This window comes from Nothobranchius furzeri, chromosome 11, assembly GCF_043380555.1.
Source record: "Nothobranchius furzeri strain GRZ-AD chromosome 11, NfurGRZ-RIMD1, whole genome shotgun sequence".
Classification (NCBI taxonomy): Eukaryota; Metazoa; Chordata; class Actinopteri; order Cyprinodontiformes; family Nothobranchiidae; genus Nothobranchius; species Nothobranchius furzeri.
Window position 1 is genome coordinate 43699959 of NC_091751.1, and position 16143 is coordinate 43716101.

Consider the following 16143-nt stretch of genomic DNA (forward strand, 5'->3'; position numbering starts at 1 on the left):
ATGAATATTTTAATTGGCAAAAAAAGTTTTGGGAATATCCAATTCTGAGCAACTTGCTCAGAATTCAAACACCAAGCATTTGACCAAGAACACATATGAAGTACTTTCTCAGGCAGCCATATTGTATGAGAACCCATGAGCCCATCTTCATCGTTTATCAAATAATTATTGAAAGCAACATGGTCAATTCCAACAGTCTTCTTGGATAAGTGTGCTTCACTAGGTGCTACGGGGTGGATGACTGGGAACAACCAAAATATGCAACAGCGTTTTCCTTTTGCAACAAGGCTGCTAAACCTTAAAGGCCAAGTTCATTGAGAAACTTTTTTTGCTTTTTATTTTGAAATATAATCACTGTGAGTTTAGCATGCAGGCTAAATGAGAAAATATATCGCTCCTATTTCCTGCATTATCCACAGATAGAAAATGGACAGGGAAGCTGTCGCATTAGAAAATCCAGTTATGTCAGACAGAAAATTAACATTCATGGCCTCACCTTGGCTTGTGACTGGGAAGGCTGTTGTTCGTTTGGCATCCAGGAGAGAACAGAAAAGGTCTTGACTAGTGGAAGCTAACCATTAGCATTAGAAGCTCCACAACATGGCAGAATTTTTTCAGGCTTGTGTTTGTGGAGATAAAAAAATCAACTAACAAAGGGAGTCAGCTGTAGTCACATTGCTGTTAGACAATTAAAGGAGGGATGTTGGAACATCAAGAAATAAGACTCCAAACCCTGTAGTCTGAAGCAGGGCATCAACACACAAGGCATTCATTAATAATACTGCTAACAACTTCCACATAAACAAACAATCAATGATGAACAAGAGTCTGCTTCTAGACCTGCAGAAGGAGAGAAAAAAAAAGAAAAGGGACACACAGCAACACAACATGAGCAAGCTATCACTGCGTCAACCTGATGAGGAAATATAAAATCAACATTGTTTTATTGAACAATCACGATAATAAATCACAGTGCCAGGGGCGGATTTAGGACTGAAGAAGATCCGGGGCTTAACACACGTGACACGCACTAGTCAACACTATATATATATATATATATATATATATATATATATATATATATATATATATATATATATATATATATATATATATATCTTGTACCACATAGTTTTTAATCTGAAGCTACATATTCAGCATATTCAGGACAGAGTATTGTTCCTGTTAGTGTTTAGTGTGAGATGTTAGTAAATATTCCCTTTCTTTCTCCAACAACTGTACCTGATAGTAAGCTAACTTTAGGCAAACCAGCAGCACAACAAATATTTTCAAATAAGACTCACAAACCTGAGTCAACACCAGTCTCATCAAAGCTGGGGTTCTGTCGTTGTTCTTTTGGTCTAAAAAACGTCCTTATGTCCATCTTCACTCATGCGTTTCAGGCAGAGACTGTAGAAGAAGACGGCTGCTGAAGGGCTTCTTCTTCAGTGGTGGAGGCTCAGGCAGGCTGTATGCAGACTACTGCCAGCTGCGCCCTCTCTGTTGGACTTTGGTACTGCACGTTACTGCCGCGATTTAGATCTGGGGCTTATCATGAAAGATCTGGGGCTTCAGCCCAAGTAGCCGGGCCTAACGCCGCCCATGCAAAGTGCATTGAGTGCCAACCACAGCCGACATGTGTTGAACGTGCCCAAGTCCATATTTATGAGAGCACCATGTGAGCACCTTTGTGCGTACTAAGGTTTCTCTATAGGAGCGTCCAATAGAGAGTGTGAGGGGCCACAGATCTGCCCCCCAAAGATGTGTAGTAGATGGAAGGAGCTCCAAGTCTCAAATTCAGGAGGTGCAGTGTTCTAATGCTGTTTATATTTATAACAGTGGCATATCATTTGAAGGGGAAAACAGTTTTAACAGTTTTGTGTTGTCAACAAAAATAATAATGTTCATTAGGACCAAGTTTATTTTTTATCATAAAACACCAGAAAATAGGCCAAAACTTAAAAAAGATCTGTGTAGTTCAGTCCAGATTTTGTGGTAAAGAAGGTAAAGAAAGTCCAGATTCTCTCAAAAAAAGATCGGGAAGACATTTTCTTTACAGGACTTTGAAAGGAAAGCTTTTCTCCCCCTGTGCACTGCTCTGAAAGAGGATCAGAAAATTAAGTCCATCTGTAATTTGAGCGTGAATGTTTCAGTTTCTCTCAGCATTAGCTACTGTTGAAACCAGCAGGAATGTTTGCCTCACCTGCAAATGAGAAGTGTTTTTTTTTATAATTATGTGTCCGTGCTCTTAAACTTTGAGATGAATAATTTAGCATTCACTAGAAGGGGTGTGTGTGTGTGTGTGTGTGTGTGTGGGTGGGTGGGTGGGTGGGGGGGGGGGGGGGCTATTGAGAACCACTGCCTTATTGCCTGGGGTTCCAGCTGTGTCATGTTCCACATTAAAAGTTATGCATAATGAAGCTTAGTGTCAAAAATTATTTTACAAGCTAACTTGTAAGAATTCTCCTGTTTATTTTTTCCCCCTTTTTTGCATTACTCAACTAATTATTAAAGAGCAAGTCACCCCCAAATGAAAATTTATTTGTTTTGTTTTTTGCTGATGAAATATATAAACGGTCTGCCTGTATGTGGTTATTTTTTTGTTTGTTTGTGTATTTTTATATGTCTGTTTGTTTAACCTTGGTCAGGCTGTGCTTCAGGAAGCTGAGACAATGACAAACTTGATTCTGATTCTAAATGAATGTCTAATTGTGCTGTAGAGGCACTTTAGAGCATCTTAGTTTTAGGCAGATTACTTAAATTTTAACTGTCAGTGTTGCGTCATCTTCAGGTAATAACTCAGCACTACATTTGAATTTTAATCTGCCATCGCTATTGGCTAAGAGGTTCACTATGACGTTAGCTGGTACGTTATGATGTCACAATGTCGTTGTGAGCCTGTGTGTGTTTTGTTGGCGGCTGCGCCCTCTTGGTCTGCAACAGTGTTTGTTGCATTTTTCAAAGAGGAAGTGGGAGTGGAGTAAGACTTTGGTAGGGGGTGATTTGCTCTTTAAATATGTGTGCTGAAGAATGCATTTTAACCTTTTGAAACATAAAATGTGCAAAACACATCAAGTTGTGCCTTGTATGTTACGCAAAAGTAATATGGTTTAGAAGAAAAAGCTACATCACCAGTTGCCTCGTGCTAAAATTTGAGTTGTTGGTGAAAATTCAGTTTTCAATTGATCCTGCTTTGAGTTTGCTTGATTCTTCACAATATGATTACTTTACCTGCTGGTGACATTTTGACGGTGACAACTCAGAAGAGCTGCATTAAAAATCCCTAAAGTAACTTTAAAGTCAGTCTGAATGTCTGTCATTTTATTTTAATTACATATAAAATATGTTTTATTCAAAATGTGTCAAGACATTAGTTTTACATGTAAGTCTAAACTTCATGTTTCTACGGTAACCAGAGAGTAGAATAAAGACCTGTCTGACTGAACATGTGAGGGAAATGGGGAGAGTGTCCGTTTCGAGAAGTTGTCAAAAAACACGCTGAAGTCTTTGGGTTTGTGTCCGCAGCTGGATGCACACGTTCCCAGACGTGCGTGCACGAGTCTCACTGTGTGTGTGCTGCTGCGAGTTTCAGAGTGCAATCCTTGCTTTGGGGACTTCAGCTGCTGCAGTTATTCTTTGCAGTGAAATGGGAAGCCTTTTTTAAACATCTGCACAACATATCATCATGGCAAAAATAAAGAAATGGGGGAGTGGGAGGTAGCTGAGTGGAGGGGGAGGATAGTGAGCTGAAAGTTTCCACTGGATGAATCCGTGGATCAGACTTTATGGAACTGTTTCCTTCCTGCTGTGATCAATTCTGATGGAGAAAATCTGAAAAGTGCCCAAAAAAGCACTCATTTATCAAAAATATATTTAAAATACGAGGGGAAAAACAGTATAATGCTTCAGGTGAAAGAAATAGTTTTCATTATACAGTTTAAAAAGTCACACATTGGTAAAAGTAAAAAGTGTTAGCAAAACAAATTGCAAAAGCGGCATAGGCAACATTTTTACACTAAATATTGCTTAAACGATGATAGAATATCACTTGACATCTAATATAAAGTAATTTTTAAAGCGGAACTGGGTGGTTTTGGCTTGCTTTTAGCACCCCCTAGTGTCCATTTGTGCATTCCTTTTTTAACTCCTTAATCTAACAGCTGAAATGTCTCCCAGCCTTCATTAGTGTCTACAGTAGTGATTTATCACTAAAAAAATAGCTGTGTTTATGATTTAAAACATGCAGAAAGCAGACTGCAGAGCCAGGTATGTCAGCTAAATAAAAAATAATTTAAGTCTCGACTGAGCGACTCGACTGCTGGTGGAATATTCTGGCCACAGGGATCGGTAGGGGCTGGGTGGCTAATCATTACCCTGTAGAGGGTCATTTTATCACATATTGGCTTAAAAAACGATTTAAAAATATGAAAAATTTCCAAAGTATCCCTTTAAAAATGTATATTTCTTCTCTTTATTCTTTATTGTTTCCTTGTTCTATTAGTCTACAAATTATTACCCGATAGTCCTTAAATGTAAATGAGGATTCTAATGAGGAATAGGCCTATGAGCAGCTTCCCACCTTCCTCCTCATCCTAGTAAACCAGTCTCACCTCTTCCTTTCTCAACCTGCTGACCTCATTCTTTCTTCTTTTCTTTCTCTCTCTTCCTTCAACCCCACCCATTTCCATTCCCCCCTTTTACTTTCCCATGACAGAACCAAGAGTGGGAATCGAATGACCAGATTCTCCCACTTCACCTGGTCCCTGAGCATGAGCTGTGAAAGAGAGCTTTGTCCCCCAAACCCTTCATCGCCTCTGGAGGTATGTCCTGTGTTGTCCATACAGGAAAAGACTTTGGTGTGACTGGAATTTTTGGGGCCCATGGGAAAATGTAAATGAGTAAGAGGGTCAGCTTTCTCCTGAATGTCTCCTCCCACGGTGTACTTCGTCATGTGGTTGAGAAATATGATTCAAAAGTAGTTAGAATCAGCGTTTTTGTAATTATGAATGACATTGTGAATAAGTAAAACAAAAAGGACACAAACTAAAGCTGTTCTCATCTTGTTCAGGCAGGTTTCGGCTCAGCCAGCAGTCCAGTCTGGCCCAGTCCCAATACTCTCACTTCCACACTTGCGCCCTTCAATTGCACGTTCCCAGTCAGAGGTGTGAGTGCGAGTACTGGGATTGGGCTTCTGAGTTGTTTTGGTAAAGCACCTAGCCTAGTGAACTATACCAAATTCTTGCTTTGCAAAGTTTGTTTAAATAAAAAAGTTTAAATAATACATTTATTTAGTCTGGCTTGCCAGGCTATAAGGCACCGCTTTTGTCTCAAGAGCACAAATTTATAAAGAAACAAAAACAGTTAGTGATTTTCTGGGTTGGCAAAGCCAGAAAAGGTCAAACGTTTCTCTGAGCAACCAGACAACACTAGACATATTAATTCTATTAGAGTGCAAGAGCTTATAAAATTGTATTTTTTATTAAAAAATATACATCTTTACATTGTGCTTTTACTGCCCTCATGTGGCAAGAGTTAAAAACAAAGCTAGTGAAAACAACAGATGTGGTCAAATTGTAACCCCCCCCATCGGCACATGAGCCGATGGGGGGGGGGGGGGGGGGGGGGGGTGTCTTGGATTTTACTCAAAAAATAAAAGTTGGTTGTAAGTCAACACAAGCTGTTAGTTATGTAAGAATGAGATAGTTGAATCAGGAGCAAAACACATTCTTCCTTAAATTCCTCACATTAACTCAGGGATGCTTTTGTCCGGCTCAGTGAGAAGTGCAGCTGCAGTTCACTTCACTGTTCCTAGCCACCGAAAAATCCAACGAAATGCATTCTTCTAACTTTCAACAATTCAAAATCCACTATTTTTTATTTTACCCAATCTAAACTGTTTTTCATCAGGTTTGTTATCGTTCTTCAAACAAAAAATACGAGTCTAGAGCAAACTCTGTCCTGTGATGTTAAATCTTTTTATTCCTTTCATGTCTTTCGGTGTCACCTCACTGCCGGATCACAGATGGGGTTTTAAGCACGTGTTTCCACTGCAGACTTGTCAGAGTTCTTTTTACTTTTACACAAGCTCGTGACCCAGAAACTCATCGGGAGAGGTGACCCGGAACGAAACCCAGTAAGGCAGGTCAGATTTCCGTCTGACATGTTCTCAGCAGGAGGTGGTTGGGAAAGCTGGAGCAAGCAGGCAAGAAGAGGTGAAGCTTATTTACAAAAACATCAACACAGAAGAAACAAATAACTTGGAACAAGCTATTTTTATGCTAAGAGCTCGTATTTATGTGGAATTTTGCCTTTATTAAATGTTTTTTTTTCTATTTTTTGCATTAACCTTTTAAATATACTGAGAAAATTGAACACATTTACTGAATAAAAACACATTGGAATAATTTCTGGCTTTCTAATATTTCATTTTAATATCTTCAGAATTTGTTGCAATGAACTACCGGTAATGTAAAAAAAATCTCTAATCTGTAAGTTTAGTGCCAGGGTTCTTTAAACAAATGAAGCGTTCGATCTCCAAAAGATCATAGGAAGACAGTTTAGATGATTAGCACCATGTGACAGTGAATGCAACGAAGTTCCATCCATCCGTCAATTTTCTTCCGCTTATCCAGGGTCAGGTGATGGGGGCAGCAGCCTAAGCTGAGAGGCCCAGATTTCCCTCTCCCCAGCTACTTGAACCAGCACTTCCGGGGGAATCCTAAGGTGTTCCCTGGCCAGCCAAGAGACAATGTCCCTCCAGCTTGTCCTAGGTCTTCCTTTAGGTCTCCTCCCGGTTGGACGTGCCCAGAAAACCTCACCAGGGAGGCGCCCAGGAGGCACCCTAACCAGATGCCCAAGCCACCTCAACTGGCTCCTCTCAATGTGGAGGAGCAGCAGATCTACTCCAAGCCCCTCCACTAGATGACCGAGCTTCTCACCCTCTCTAAGAGGGAGTTCAGACGCCGTGTGGAGAAAATTCATTTCAGCTGCTTCTTGTATTCTAAATCTCCTTCTGTTGGTCACAACCCAAAGATCAAGACCATAGATGAGGGTTGGAACATGGATCGACCGGTAAATCAAGAACTTTGCCTGTGATTAATATAAAATACAAAATTGGTATTGGTCAAACGGCCCCATGGTGTGAAATGAGACCAGGTTGATCTGATTATTGGTTGGGTGAAATCTCATAATTCTAAGAGTCCATGAAAAGACACACTGACATCATTTATGATGTGAGCGGAAGGTTCTAAATATAAATGCTGGCCCTAAAAAGAGTTAAATGGACTTTATTTGTGCTGCTTGTTTGCTTGTTGAGTTAAAATATCAGCTAAACGTTGTTGTTTATGTAAAATTCCATTTTCTATGGATATCTCTGGAAAAGTTCCTGGAATTTTGAAAAAAAAAACAGATTAGTTGACCTATTTTACAAATCACACTTTTCCTTTCACCCATTTTATGCCACCATGGTTAATCATTGTCAGCTTAGTAAATAACACGCTGAGTCTACACAAGTACTGTTAAGTCCTGCGTGTACATCATGTATCTTCAGTTTTACACACTGCAATAGCAATCATAAGGAAGATCATTTTATATTGTCTGTAAGGTTTTGGTACAGTAGGTCTTGGAGCTTTTGAGCCTTTGACATCCCAGATTTGTCATCATTCCAAAGAAAGTAATTTGCATTTTCCAGACTAAAACTCGTTGCCGAATCACTCGTTTAAAGAAAAGGAATATGCAGTAAATCCTTAGACAGATATTTCAAAATTCATGACTGAGGCCTTGAGTGTGGATTAATAAAACAGTCTCCAAATGCGTTATTAAACAGAAAACATTGTCATGTGACCTCATGGCAGAAAACGCTGTCAAACACCAAGACGTGTTATATCATTACATAAGATTAGTGGGAAACCAACTGCTGAAGGTGCTTTCTTTCCCACATTCAAACTTTTTTTCCAGGAACACTACTCAGAGCAACTCAGACCAATGCAGCTCGGCCCGATCACTGTTCCCAAGGGCACGGTTTGGTTTTTTCTCCCCTATTTTAGTCCCTGCTCTGTTGCGGTACCTGGCAAGGCTGAGTCGGACCGGCATCGTGATTCTGGCCACTGATTGGCTAGGGGGCAAAGTCACTGGTTGCTTTGGAGTTTTTTGCCCTACGTTTATTTGCCTACAGCCTTTTCCTAGTTCAGAGTCTGACAAAAAGCTATAAAACTGAGCTAAATGTCCAGCAACACTAACTAACTAACACCAACAGCACCCACTTTCTGTCATGGAACTGTCATGGGAACAAAACTATACTTGGATGGGCTGACACTCTCCACGCTGTACAGAGCTGTTATAGGCTGAGTAGTGTTCCTGGAAAAAAGGCATCAAACGTCTGCAAACACACGTGTCAAAGGGAGCCCAATTTGTATCCGACGGAAAACATCACTTGAGGATATCACTTTATTAAGTTTTTCTGTCACTGCAACAGTTTGTTACTGAAAGAATCTATCATCAGGTTAAAATCTTGACATTCTAAGCACAGTTTTAACATATTCATATTTAAAAACCCTAAAGTTTATTTTGTTAACCTCCTAAAGTGCAACTTTACCTTAACTCCAGGACCAAGAGTAATTTGAGATTCTGAAAAACACTGGAACGTTCGTTAGTCCAAATGAGTGTGATTAGCAAGCCTAAGGCAAGGCAGCTTTATTTATTTATATAGCACATTTCATACATGGAGATAATTCAATGTGCTTTCTATTAGCAATAATAGAAAGAACATTAAAGAGCAAGTCACCCCCAAATCAACTTTTTTTTCCCTGATAAACTAAATAAACAAATGTCTAATCGTGCTGCAGACACGTGTGGTCAATAATTTGGTACTTCAGTGCATCTTAGTTAAAATTTAAATATTCTGCCTAAAACTGTCAGTGTTGTGCCATTGTCTGGTAAAAACTCTGCACTGCATTTGAATTTAAATCTGCCACCGCTATTGGCTAAGAGGCATGCTATGATGTAAACTGGTACATTATGATGCCACAATGCTGTTGTGAGCCTGTGTGTGTGTGTATTTGTTAGTGGCTCCGCCCTCTCGGTCTGCTAGGCACCAGCATTTGTTGCATTTTTCAAACATGAAGAGGGAGTGAAGTAAGTTTCTTGTAGGGGGTGACTTGCTCTTTAAAATCAGCGTGGCAGAAAATTCCATTAAACATTTAAAAGAAGCAAACTTTGCAAAGCAAGAATTTGGTCTAGTTCACTAGGCTAGCACAGTAGAGCAGCTTCACCCTGTTTGGTTCTGACCCTGGTTCTACCAGCTGACTGTTTATAAGGATCTCAGAGCCCTGCTGGGTCTATTGGTGGAGGTTTTTAGACAAATGCAATTGAACCATTTTTTTTAAATCTCTACGAAACAGTTAAAGCTATACTATGTTGAAATGTTGTTAAGCATGAAAAAGGTTTTGGGCTAATTTAAGCAGATTTACTATTTTAGTTTTAAGAAATCCCACAATAAGTGGGTTCACATAACTGTTTTCTTAAGGCACTTGAAAAAAATATTATTAATTCACACGGAAAAGTGTTTGATAGAATCAATTCATCACAATCAACCCCCCATAGCTCATGCATGAAGGTGTGAATTGTTGTTTAAAGATTAGATCACTAACTAATGTTTGTGTACTAATGTTGCTGCCTCCCGTTTAAGCGAATGGAGCTCTGACTATTTGCTTTATCTGAACTGCAAATGAGGTCAAACTCGACCAGGCTGACATATCACTGAGTTTCAATGAGACAGAAGCAGCTGTTCAACTCCAGCTGTGATAATTCTCAAACTCCATCGGATCCAGGAAGGACAGAACCATATATAAACACAACATTCAGCCAGAGAGAGAGTGCTGTCTTGAATGTTATTGAGGGGAAAAAAGCATGAAGCTCATCATCCTGGTTGCTTTGTTTGGGCTTGGCTTTACCCAGCATGACCCCAATATCAAGGACGGAAGGACCGCCATCGTCCATCTGTTTGAGTGGCGCTGGGCTGACATTGCTGCAGAGTGTGAGCGCTTTCTGGGTCCCAATGGTTTTGGTGGAGTTCAGGTAAACGTGTTTAGAAAATATTTTTTTTTATTTACTTGTTGACAAAATGTTTTAGATGATTCCAAATACTCATTAAATGTCGTAAAAGGAAATAAATGGGAAAAGTGATCAGAAGACACATAAAAGCAAGGAAAAAAATATTACAAATGGTAAAAAAAAATAGGGAAAAAAACGGTAGTTCATGGGACATTTAGAGATTTAAAAATTTTTTAATTCCTTATTTTGTCAAACAGAGTTTGATAAACTGTTGCTTTTATTAAATATCTTTAGGAAATGATCTTTAAAAATGTTCAATTGATGAAATGTGTTTGTGGACTCCTGCCTCCCTCCAGTGGTTAACATGTTTTTGGGATGTTTTTTGTTTTGAGTAGCACTGGTGGCAAGGCTTGGAAAAAAAACTTGTAAATAAAAGATTGAATCCATCATAACTGATAGCAGTTTTGTTCCATTTACAACTGATATTTTGCTTTTTGCAGAAACTGATCATCAGAGGCTGATTGGCTTTTGTTTCCACATTCACAATAAACACATAATTATGTAAACTATTTTCAAAAACATCTATTCAAAACCATTTTTAAAAGCTACATTCATATTTCCTTACTTGCCTAATTCAACATTAAATTACAAATGCATTAATTCTTGTTTGTTGCTTAGATTTCTCCTCCAAATGAACACATTGTGATAAACAATCCCTGGAGGCCCTGGTGGCAGAGATACCAGCCCATTGGCTACAACCTGTGCTCCAGATCTGGCAGTGAAGATGAACTGAGGGAAATGATCACCAGATGCAACAATGTTGGGGTAAACTACAAACTATGGCATTGATTGGGTCAATGTCACCAATTCCTTGGTGTCTCATGTATAGTACCAGCCAACTCTAACATAAACAGTCAACACCAACAAACAACTTAAGGGCCTATTATGCAACTTTTTTCATATTTTTAAATCATTATCTTGAGCCAGTGTGCTACAGGGTTAATGGAATGTCACTCAGACTCCCACCGCCTTCTGTGGCCAGATCACTGCACTTGCAACTTCAGAGTGCAGGTTCTGTCTCTGTGAACTTAGTAAAGTAGAGCTGACATACCTGGCACTGGAGTCTGCTTCCAGAACCTGCATGTTTTAGATCGTGAACACATCTGGTTTGTTTGATTTAGTGATGAATCACTCTTGTAGAAACTAATGAAGGCTGAGTTAGATTAAGGCCTAACCCCATTACTTGCACTTCCACACATGTGCCCTTCTATTGCACGATCCCAGCGAGGGGTGCGAGTGCGTAGGGTACTCTGATTCTCAAGAGCGTAAATTGACCTCGCCCCTTTTGCATCCTTGATCTGCACTTTAATGCGCACTTGGCATTGACCATTGCTGCAAGAGAAACTCACAGATATCTTTTCTGAAAATATGTATTTTCTAATGAAAGTAGTTCATTTTAGGATGATTAGTTTATGCTCTGAATGATTTAGACAAAGCAGCAATGAATCTAAATTTATTTCAAACAATTGTTTTTTCATTTGAAAGTTGCTAATAAAGATTTTTTTTAAAAGCGACCAGCATCGTGGCATGCGTTGTCGTCGATAACGCAATGCTCCTGTCCCAATTCTGCAATTATTTGTGCACTTGTGTACCATGCACTCGAAGCCTTACTGCACACTTCCCCCAAGTGCACTTCACAGAAGACCGTAGAGCACAGTGGCATTAAAAAGTGCTAGGTTTCACTGTTGGTTTGACTAACGGACACCGGGGTTAGCTAAAATAATCTCTTTAATATGCCAATTAGAGGTGTAATCAACTGATCAAAGTTTTGAAACAATAAAAAAAGGTAAAACATTGAAATCTAACTTGATCACAGGTTAACATCTATGTGGATGCTGTCATAAACCACATGTGTGGAGCAGGCGGTGGAGAAGGAACTCACTCTTCATGTGGAAGCTGGTTCAGTGCCAGCAAACAGGACTTCCCCAGTGTGCCGTATTCCAACTGGGACTTCAACGGCAACAAATGCAAAACTGCCAGCGGTGACATTGAGAACTATGGAGACCCTTATCAGGTATTGATGTATGACCCGCTCTTGTGTAACGCCTTTCAGAGTCAAAGGACTCCAAAGTGCTTTAAATGACAGTGTGTCATTCATCCTTTCACACACACATTCTCATTATACTCTGGTAGTTTTCTGCTCTAGTTTTAGTCACCTTACACTTGGTAACTCCTGGTTAGCCCTCCTACCTGATCTGTTGGTTTTAGTACCAGTTTTACAGCTTTAGTTCAGGTCTGCAGTTATCCTTACACCATGTGGTCAGCTGGAAAATACTTGGTATTTCCTGGCTGACCACATTTAGTTCTCTTCACAATATTTTCTTGATATTATGTTAATTTTCAACTTTTTGTCTTCAGTGTTTTCATTTTTTGTTTGTTTTGTCTGTCTTTATTGCTGTAAAGCACATTGAGTTGCCTGCGTGTGGGAATTGTGTTTTATAAATGGTAAATGGCCTGTATTTGATATAACGCCTTCTAGAGGACTGGAACCCCCCAAGGTGCTTTACAACACAGTCATTCACCAATTCACACTGGTGATGAGCTACACTGTAGCTACAGCTGCCCTGGGGCTCACTGACAAAGGTGAGTCTGCCATACACAGCCGCCACCGGTCCCTCTGACCACTACCAGCATGCAAGGTGGGTTAAGTGTCTTGCCCAAGGACACAACAACAGCGACAGACTGAGTGGGGCTTGAACCTGCAACCTTCCGATCAAGAGACATGCACTTAACACCTGTGCCACTGTCGCCTGTATAAATAAAGCTGTCTTGTCTTGTCACACATTCACACACTGATGGTGATGAGCTACAATGTAGCTACAGCCTCCCTTGGGCCCACTGACTGAGGATTAGTGACAATGAGAGGAAACAGAAGAACAAAAAAGCAAAAGTATTTGTCTTTTTTGTCCCACGACACAAACTAACTTTTGCATATTAATGTGTTTACTTCATTTTTGTACAACGTGTCATTATGCAGTACCTCATTTTGTTACATAACTGATCTGAGATGATGAGTCAAGGTAGTTCAGGGGACTTGAGTGAGGTTTTGTGCTGTTTTCTCAGACAAATAAGACTAATTATGTTGTAAAACAAATGGTTCTTTCCTTGCTTCAGGTGCGCGACTGTCGTCTTGTTAGTCTGTTGGATCTCGCCCTTGAGAAAGATTACGTCAGGGGCAAAGTAGCTGACTTCATGAACAAGCTGATTGACATGGGTGTGGCTGGATTCAGAGTGGATGCCTGCAAGCACATGTGGCCCGGTGACCTGGATAACGTTTACCGTCGTCTTCACAACCTCAACACCAAGTGGTTCCCCAATGGCTCCAGGCCTTTCATCTTCCAGGAGGTAACGCATATGTGTAAAAATGGCCTCTGCAGGCTGGTTAGCTTTCTGAATCCTCTGTATTCATGTGTTGCTATCATAGGTCATTGATCTGGGAGGTGAGCCCATTTCATCCAAGGAATATTTCTCTCTGGGAAGAGTGACTGAGTTCAAATATGGAGCCAAACTGGGAACTGTCTTCAGGAAATGGAATGGTGAAAAGCTTCATTACACCAGGTATACTGGTTTAAACAGTTTTTTGTTTTTTTATTTGTGGCCAAAAATTCCAACAACAATGAATTCAAAAGATATTTGAATACACACAAGTTCAAATGCACCTCGTCGTTTCAAGGAACTGGGGAGAAGGATGGGGCTTTATGCCTGATGGCAATGCACTTGTGTTTGTTGATAACCACGACAACCAGAGAGGTCACGGTGCAGGTGGTGCATCCATCATTACCTTCTGGGACTCCAGACTCTACAAGATGGCTGTTGGCTACATGCTGGCTCATCCCTATGGAGTAGCCAGAGTCATGTCCAGCTTCCGATGGGATCGTCACATTGTCAATGGAAAAGTATGTTTTCAGCTGTGACAACTGTTATAATATCTACAGTCTGTTGGGTTGCTTTTGTTTGATTTAGCATAAAAACAATTTTCCATGAAATTGCAGGATCAAAATGACTGGATGGGCCCTCCCAGCAACAGTGATGGGTCCACCAAGCCTGTTCCCATCAACCCTGACCAGACCTGTGGAGACGGATGGGTGTGTGAGCACCGATGGCGTCAGATCAAGTGACTATCGGAACAAAACACTGACTTCACTCAGCACGAACAATTTCTACTTGGTCTTGTGGTTCATATATGTACATGACTTGTATGATTTTTCACATTTTTTGTAAGGAACATGGTCATTTTCCGTAATGTGGTCAACGGACAGCCCCACAGCAACTGGTGGGACAACCAGAGCAATCAGGTGGCTTTTGGGCGTGGTGATCGTGGTTTCATCATCTTCAATAATGATGACTGGTGAGAATTATTTTGATTCATACATTCAGCTCATATAAAACAACACATGTTCACTGAAACAACGCCTTGCGCGACACTTTTTAGATGTCTTTGTTTTTGTTGAGTGATTACTATATAAAATAATTATAAAAAATAAAAGCAGCATTGGATTTCCCTTTGTTTTTCAAGTACTTAAAGTTTAACATGAATAAACTATGGTTTTACATATGTATGGTACTAACAGAGAACAAATCATCCCCAAGCATGAGCATATTCTTTATAATAAAGTAGCAAATTGGTATTAACGAACAATTCTGTTTAGGTATTTAAACACAATATTGAACCAATTTGCAGAAGGCGATGTTACAGTAAAATATGTGGTACAAAGTTCAGGAAATACTACAAAGCCTCTAATAATAAACTTGTTTCTAACATTTGATGAGTTTAAAACAGTCAGTTTCTTGATGATTCCTGGATCCAGTTTGGTGCTGGTTAACATTTGAATTCATTTTCATTTCCTGAGGTCTGTATAAAATCAGTGACCCTTGCTTTCACCTTTAGGGACCTAGACGTGACCTTGAACACGGGTATGCCAGCTGGAACCTACTGCGATGTCATTTCAGGCCAGAAAGAAGGAAACAGCTGCACTGGAAAACAGATCCAAGTTGGAAACGATGGCCGTGCTCACTTCAGGATCAGCAACAGTGATGAAGACCCTTTCGTTGCAATCCATGCACAATCCAAGCTGTAAACCGCTAAATCTATTTACAGTTCACAATAAAATCTGAAAGATTATCAAAGATGCTTTTGGTCACTTCAGGGTTTTTATGTAAGAAAGTTGATAGAAAAGAAATGTTTATAAATAAAACTAGGATATCAAATAGAAGAACATAAGAATGATTTTGTTTTGCAAAGTAATTCATAACATGTGCTCAGAATCCCATTTATGAACTGGAAACTGGAAACGGTTTCATTATCCGATAAGACAATAAGCTGCCAAAGTATCAAGGACATTTGTAGACTTGCAGAGGTGTGACCAAGTCACTGCTTTGCAAGTCATGAATCAAGTCCAAGTCAAAGACAACCAAGTCCAAGTTCAGTCCAAAGTCAATGATGTGGAAGTCCAAGTCAAGTCCTTAACTTTGAATTTTCAAGTCATAATCAAGTCATCTGTCCAACTTCAATTTAATGGCAATGATAATAAATGTAATCCAGAGATAAAGCTTCTTAAAGCTTCATTTATTTGCTCAAACAAGCAGAAAGTTCAACTGAAACTGATTATAAACAAAGTGCTGCTACATTTAGCAGTAAATCAAACCCAAAACAAAGAATGATTCATGATTTTTATCCATGTCGTGCCACATTTGTGCTAAAATGTCAAATATGCTCAAGTCATTATCGAGTCAACAGATTCAAGTCGCAAGTCATTGGTGTTCAAGTCCGAGTCAAGTCGTAAGTCTTTATAGATTTTATCAAGTCAAGTCAGAAGTCATTAAAATAATGACTCGAGTCCAAGTCATGTGACTTGAGTCCACACCTTTTTAGACTTGTATAAGAAATATATGATTTAATTGTAAACATCAGTGTGCATTTTTGACCATTTTCCCACTGGAAGCAATGAAAAAAGACAATGAAAAGACACCATTTTAACAAAGTCCTGCTTCAGCATTTACTGGCTTTTTAAGATTGTTGTCCAACATTAACGT

The 16143-nt window shown here is 39.6% G+C and overlaps 1 protein-coding gene across 1 annotated transcript; it reads left to right on the top strand.

The window, feature by feature from the left end:
- Positions 1-9747: 9747 nt before the first annotated feature.
- On the top strand, positions 9748-15237 carry LOC107383562 (alpha-amylase). Its single transcript, XM_015956285.3, has 9 exons — positions 9748-10074; positions 10729-10875; positions 11927-12124; positions 13225-13455; positions 13535-13668; positions 13784-14006; positions 14103-14224; positions 14333-14458; positions 14999-15237. Exons 1-9 carry the CDS (start codon positions 9907-9909, stop codon positions 15186-15188), a joined length of 1539 nt encoding a protein of 512 aa, XP_015811771.1. The 5' UTR covers positions 9748-9906; the 3' UTR covers positions 15189-15237.
- Positions 15238-16143: the final 906 nt, after the last annotated feature.

Excerpts from the sequence above, each read along its gene's own strand:
- LOC107383562 (XM_015956285.3), top strand. The coding sequence starts at position 9,907 with ATGAAGCTCATCATCCTGGTTGCTTTGTTTGGGCTTGGCTTTACCCAG. Across the intron at positions 13,456-13,534 it reads GGCCTTTCATCTTCCAGGAG|GTCATTGATCTGGGAGGTGA; the intron begins GTAACGCATATG and ends TTGCTATCATAG. Across the intron at positions 14,225-14,332 it reads CACCGATGGCGTCAGATCAA|GAACATGGTCATTTTCCGTA; the intron begins GTGACTATCGGA and ends ATTTTTTGTAAG.